General features: G+C 42.3%; 2 protein-coding genes across 2 annotated transcripts in view; one reads left to right on the forward strand and one right to left on the reverse strand.

Annotated features, from left to right (window-relative positions):
• The first annotated feature begins 108 nt into the window (after positions 1-108).
• On the forward strand, positions 109-4,118 carry LOC113210538 (double-stranded RNA-specific editase 1). The gene is made up of 8 exons (XM_026428587.2): positions 109-329; positions 708-937; positions 1,817-2,081; positions 2,164-2,333; positions 2,422-2,545; positions 2,632-2,843; positions 2,924-3,119; positions 3,202-4,118. Exons 1-8 carry the CDS (start codon positions 296-298, stop codon positions 3,282-3,284), a joined length of 1,314 nt encoding a protein of 437 aa, XP_026284372.1. The 5' UTR covers positions 109-295; the 3' UTR covers positions 3,285-4,118.
• LOC113210539 (group 3 secretory phospholipase A2) overlaps positions 4,115-6,549 on the reverse strand; it is a 59,201-nt gene continuing 56,766 nt past the window's right edge. Inside the window, exon 4 of the mRNA XM_052269567.1 lies at positions 4,115-5,737. Coding sequence (XP_052125527.1) covers positions 5,545-5,737 — 193 coding nt within the window. The 3' untranslated portion in view covers positions 4,115-5,544. The remainder of the gene's footprint in view (positions 5,738-6,549) is intronic.

Consider the following 6,549-nt stretch of genomic DNA (forward strand, 5'->3'; position numbering starts at 1 on the left):
GTAAAATGTCGGGCTGTGACGGGTAGAGCGCCAAAATACGTAGATCGATAGATTTCTTCTTCTTATGTTCTTCTTTTTCATCTCACGGCCTACTTGTCACCACCAGAAAGTTTTTTCCTCGACCTGTACGGCGTCCATTTTTCTTCACAAAGCCGGCGTTTTCTCACATTTGTTTGAGTGTGCCCTTGGCGGATTGTCGCGTCTAAAGATTTGGAGCGGAAATATTAAGACTTCTGTTGTAGGAAGTGGATCTCGTTATATTTGACTTTTACTTGCAGCAATTTCTTTGAGGGAAATGTCCTACTCGACGAGGTCTGGTAGGCAATCAGGTATGTGCCTATAGACGCATTTCTTCGTTTTGGCTATTTCAGGGGTATTTTCATTTGACTAAAGAGGTGGAAGAAACTAAGCTGTGGGCAAGCATTGCCTTGATATGATTTTTTTTAAATCATTTTTACCGGGCCGGGTTAACCGCTTCACCCATGCCCCCAACCCTACTGACTGGGAACAGTGGATCCAATGAAACATTTTGGAATGGCAAGTTTTTAGGATTGTGCACGCCCCGGTGCATTTTTTTGTCCATTTGCCAGACGTTTAAATTGTTTCAGTATTGTTATCCTATTCTTTTACTGTGCGAAGGAACCCACATGGATTGAATTTGCTGGTTGCTGTGGGCTGCTTTCCATCTTTCTCTTGTAATGTTATAGGTCGAGGAGGGCAGCAGCAAACTCAAGTTACATACCATCAAAGTCCTAGACAGCCTGGCCAGCAGCAATCATACCAGCAGTTCCAGCCACCACAAATGATGTATCCTGCAAGTCAACCTGCTCCACCAGGAGCTTCCTCCCCCCTTCCTCAACACCAACAGCAGCAACAACAACAACATCAGCAGCAACAGCAATATCAGCAAACTCAGCAGTCGCCCCAAACTCCCCAGGTAAGAATTTTATGTAATCTATTTTTCCCCTCAACATTTGCTCAACTAGCAGAAAGTTTCTTTATTGCTGTTTTACCTCATTACTGTACATTCAATGGTCCATTTGCAATTGTTACATCTTGAGTTGTTTAGTTGGTCTGTTAAGGCATTTTTATAATTTCATTTACATGCTTTAACATAATTTTCAATCTAGCTGTCTCTTCATTCCAAATTTCTTCTAGCTATGTTTGAGATTTGTAGCTCTACTTATTTCCTACTATGATTTTGTTATAATTCATTTTGCATTTCAACAATAATCTTTGTGTTGGGTTTCTTATCACATGTTTGGATTCTATTGCCCTTCATAGGACAAAGGCTTTGAGTGGCCGATCTACTATGCTCTTGGTCTGACTCAGTTCAAATCCCATATTTCTAGGTAGAAAGGGTTCGCCTTCCAATTTGGGGTACTGGAGCAAGCACATGTTTCCACTGTTGTTTATATGTAGTAGGCACAGTGTAGTGTCCTGTGCAATTTTACAGACTTTGCTCTCTGGTAACTGTTCTGCTACAGTACTGAATTATGTTTATGAGGGCGAATCTCACAACCATACATGTTACATCTCACATCTTCTGTTGCCTGACAATACCAGTCATTCTTAAGGTGAAATGGGATTTCAAAAGCCAAACTTGTTACAATGTGATTTTTTGGGTAATAAATGAACTATGTTGGGTCAAAATCAAATTCTTTCAAACGCACCATATTTTGGTGGGTATTGGAATTGCTGGTTGTCTTTGGCAAGAAGGTGTTGAGGGGTGGGGCACAAGTGGGTCTGGCCTTGAGCTAGTTTATGACTGGTGGTGGTGGGGCCTTGCCCTCTCGTCCCCTTGTCTGTCGGTTAGTTCAAGACGCAGCAACCGGCTATAGTGAAGATGGAGACATCCACACCAGCCAAGACTGGTGCACCTGAAGGTCAAGCAGCCCAGTCACCAGTAGTCCTCACACATCAGATTCCTGTGCCATCCCAGCCTCAAGTTCCCACGCAGGCTCAAGGTGCAGCTCCAAGTGCTGCTCAAAGTCTAGCTCAGCCTGGACAGCTAAGTCTGAAGGATGACGACTCTGAGGTATCAGAGTTGAAACCATGGAAGAAGCAGAAAAATCCTTCATGTTAGTACAGTTCACTTGGAAGTGTTACATATTTTACGTATATTGTTTCTGTGATCAACTGTATTATTCTTAATCTTTTCAGTCAAGGTTAACAAGGTTTTGAAGAGACGCCGCCAGAATGCCAGATTCAGGAAGCTCCTCATTCCTAAAAATGCGATCATGGTGTTAAATGAGTTGCAGCCTGGCATTTCCTTTGAGGCGGAGGAGCAGACTAATGCCTTCAGCCAGTTGACCTATACTGTTAGAATAAATGTAAGTCCAATTAGCATGTTTCTGTACTATTCCTGAACTTTATCTATCTTGCAACCTTACATCATGTTATCTGGAAAACCTGTTTTAGATTGATAATACAACCTATACTGGTGAAGGCCCGTCTAAGGCTGCAGCAAAAGCCGCTGCTGCTGAGTTGGCTGTGAAAGGTTTGATCCTGAAAAAAATTTCTGATTCAGGATGTAAGAAAGAAGGCAAGTCTCGTTTTTTTTTTTGTTTTTTTTTTACTATTATCCTCTACTGCTGATGTGTTACTCTTACCTCTCATTGTTTTGAACAGGTGATGAGGAAATAATGGACACTACAAGTGGTGATGATGCATCAGAGAAAGGATCCACCAATGGTAGGAGAGTAATTCCAGAAGATGAGGTTCCATGGGGCAGTCTTGCATCTTTTGCTCTGTTTAAACTGTTTGCTGACTGGAAGGCACAGGGCACTAGTATCCCAACTGTTATGACTCCCCCTCCTGTGAAAACCATTCACAAACCTCCTGTAAGTCTTGGTAAATTATTCTCAGAATTTTTTTTTATTCAATGAAGAGAAAACTAACTGTTGATTTAAATTTGTCTCAGGGTCCCAAAACAACTACTCCTCCACCAAAGGGAGCAACAGTACTTCCTGAAAATGCAGAGGCTCTTCATCCCGTCACTCTTGTGGGTCGAGTTTTTCCTGGAACATTATTCACTGAAATATCACGAGAGGGAACCCCACCTTACCTCACATTCTGTATGGGAGCAACTGTTAATGGAGTTACATACACAGGAACAGGTGAGATTTCCTCATTGATCAACTGTTCATTATTTTTTTTAGTTTCTTTTGTAGTTACGTTAGTTTATTTTTTTCATTCTAGCAAAGAGTAAGAAAGAAGCAAAGAAATACTGCGCCATTGAAGTACTGAAGGGATCAAACATACCATATAATACCAACATTTAACTCCAGTAGCTATATTTTACCATAGCTAACCATGTCATTACTTCTCCTTCATGTACTCACTAAAAGTAATTTTATATGGTGACAAGAGATAAAAATCAGATCTCTATGACTCACCTATAGATTTAGTGCTGTTATTTCATTTCTTTTATAAAATTAAGATCTTATTTACATCACTTGATGTATGCATTGTGTTATTTTATAATTTGATAATTGCTGTTTTGACACAATACAATTTGTTTTGTTCATTTGTTTTAGTGAGCCTATGAATTGAGCTTTTGTCAAAATAATATCTGACGGAAGATTTGCTTTATTCCATTTAATGTTTGTAATTGTGTTTTAATTATTTTCTATTTTTCTTTGGTGATTTAATTACCTAAGTCATAAAGGTAGTACATACATTGTAATGGATTCTTATAGGCCTTTCCTTTTTCACTCGATTGGTTTTTGTTGCCCCATGTTCACTTATTGTTTTTAAGAACAGTATTAACTCCTTTTTTCAGATTTTTCTTGTTCAATTTATGTTAGTGATTCAGTAGATACTTTTATTATCGTGGTCCACACATCTCACAATCAAACTTTCCTTCTGAAAATACACATCACTGTAATGTAATAGCTGTTAAATTTGTTTGTACTTTCAAATCATGTGTTGTGTGTGACATCCTTTTTTAATCAAAGATGTGGACCATGCACACTGCACATTTACAATAGTAGCATCAATGTATATTTGGATGCCATTCACTATTTTTGTGTGGAATCAAAGTATTGAAATATCTGCAAAAAGCTTATGTTAATGGGTAGATCTTAAGGTGTGAATAATAGTAAAACCCAACTTGATCATTGATTATTATTATTTACAATACAAAAGCCTGTCTACTAGTGCGTACAAGTAAACGACCAATAATCTACACAGTTCATTGCCATTCAACAAAAAAATAAAGGATTGTACTGTTGCGTCTTGTTGAGGAGACGTAACCACAAAAAACATACATTAACAATCATAAATTAGACATTTAGGATATTGGCAACAATGTAAGGTAATAATACAATTCATTTACCATAAATTACATTATATTATAATGAAGAGGGGACAGATCTGTTGTCTCCCCTTCAGGTATCACAAATTTCGCGGGCATTCACCACTTACTTGTGTGAATAGCGAATGCCCGACCCGTTAATGGCTGTTCTTGAAGCCATGATTAGGACTTTGCGGCATGTTACATTGGTTATGCCTTCTAACCGAGGAGTACATCACTTGAGTCGGTACACGCGATAAAGTAAAAACCAATAATACTTATGAAAACGTTCTGGAAAAAGCATGATGATATTATGCAATTCGTAGTACATAGTAGTGGAGTGGAAGTCTGTATGTGTTAGGACTGATGTACACCTCGATTTTAACTTAGGCCTTAAGCTATATGTGACGGTTTCCCGTTGGTAATACATAATTTACCCCTTAAAACAGTTTGCAAGCTCCTATTGTCATGGTTTGAGGAATACATCCGCTTCGTCACTTATTGTCATTTTCTTCATTACTTGGTCGCACCGAGTCAACCTAAAGGCGCTTCTACCCACAATGAACGTTCCCCGAGTTGGGCGTCTAACGTTGACTTGCCCGTAGCACCCCGCACCTTGAGCGCTCTGGGGAGGGCCACCGTCTTCACACAGCTGCGTGGCAGGTTGGCCTATTCAGCACGTAGCATGCGCTCTACTAGCGTCGTAGCCTCATGAAACGTTCATTGTGCAGTCACTTCAAAAAGTACAAAATGTTCAGTGAGATACTGAATACCTCATTCGACTGTCGTTGAATACTATACAAAACTACAGGTACATACTAATTCTCCGGAGTAGAGGAGATGGTATGTTGTGACAAATTTATTAAAATCATTTCCTCTCTACCCTAATTTATGATTTGATATTTGATACGAATTCACAAGTTACTGAAATGGCAGAATCAAAGAGACTAGACTGAAGGAATTCCATCTATTCACGAGTAATTTACACAGTATATTTAACAATAAGAACTGCTCCAAGACACATTTTTAAAATCGCGGCGAGGCGCTTCGCGCACAAGACACGAGACCACTTGCTTACCCTATCGCACCTATTTCACACCATACGTACACACACTCAGTCATATTTAAAAAGATAATTACATAAATACAAATATTTACAAATGTACTACAGAGGTAAGAGTCCTTAGGACCAAAAACGATTTGGTAATGTTGGAGGAGAGGGAGGGTATGGTCCGGCCCAGGTAAGCTCAATAGGGCGTATTGTCTCTGAGATGGGCTTGTTTCTTCACCTGCCACTTGATGCATTTGCCCCACCACGAGGTCTTGAGGCAGACCTTCTTGGGCTTGAGAACGAAGCACTTGGTCTGCACCACGTTGAAGAACAGCTTGCCCACCAGGTTGGCGGGCCCGTTGCCGGCCACCTTCAGACACGTCCGAAACCTGCAACCAAGCCGAAAGGAAGAGAATGAGTTTTAAACACCAACGACCTCATTGAATCCGCATTCGTTCTTTTGGAATCGAATATGCGTATTGACTAGTCTCTACAGAAACAAGGCGCCGAATGGGTAGGCAACACACATGGCGCTCGAGCTTGATGGAGAGGCTTCACCCCCCGGAGACCTGAGAGGGCTAACCGGCTAACCTAAAGGGCTAACCTGAAGGCCAACCGTGAGGCTAACCACCAGCGTGTCTGACCATGGCGCCGATCAGTAGCCCGAGTCCTTCCACACCCCTCATTATGCACTGCGCCTATAAGGCTTATGACATCGAGAGCCAAGTGGCGTAGTAAAGAGGCGAGGGGGGGGGGAGGAAGAGGGGCCTTCTGCCCTATCCCACACTCCCTTGGGCTGCGTCAGCAAGTTCCAGCGCGCATGTGGGGTGTGCGCGCGTCCGTCTGTCCTCAATCGCCCTGGCCCAGCAAAAATGAGCTTGCAAATCTGATATCGATCATCCAATTTCTCCCCCCCCCCTCCCTGCCATTTCCCCTTCATTGCATTCAACATCGCCAGCCACACGTGCCGGATGGGTTGCCTAGCTCCGACGGCGCGCGGTGCTCCTCGCAGTGCCCGCGCCCGACCGTCAACTCCTCCATCATCCTATTCAACTTAGTCCGCTCAGTCCTCAGCTGGACGGACAGGGCTGCTGACCTTAGGGCTCACTGCCCGCTGCCTGTTCTACTCGAGGTGCTACGCTACTCCTCGCCTCGCACAGCCAGTACGCCCACACGCGCGGCGCAGCAAGGGTCGCGCCCG

This window comes from Frankliniella occidentalis, unplaced genomic scaffold (genome assembly GCF_000697945.3).
Source record: "Frankliniella occidentalis isolate FOCC.00 unplaced genomic scaffold, Focc_3.1 Scaffold95, whole genome shotgun sequence".
Taxonomy (NCBI): domain Eukaryota; kingdom Metazoa; phylum Arthropoda; class Insecta; order Thysanoptera; family Thripidae; genus Frankliniella; species Frankliniella occidentalis.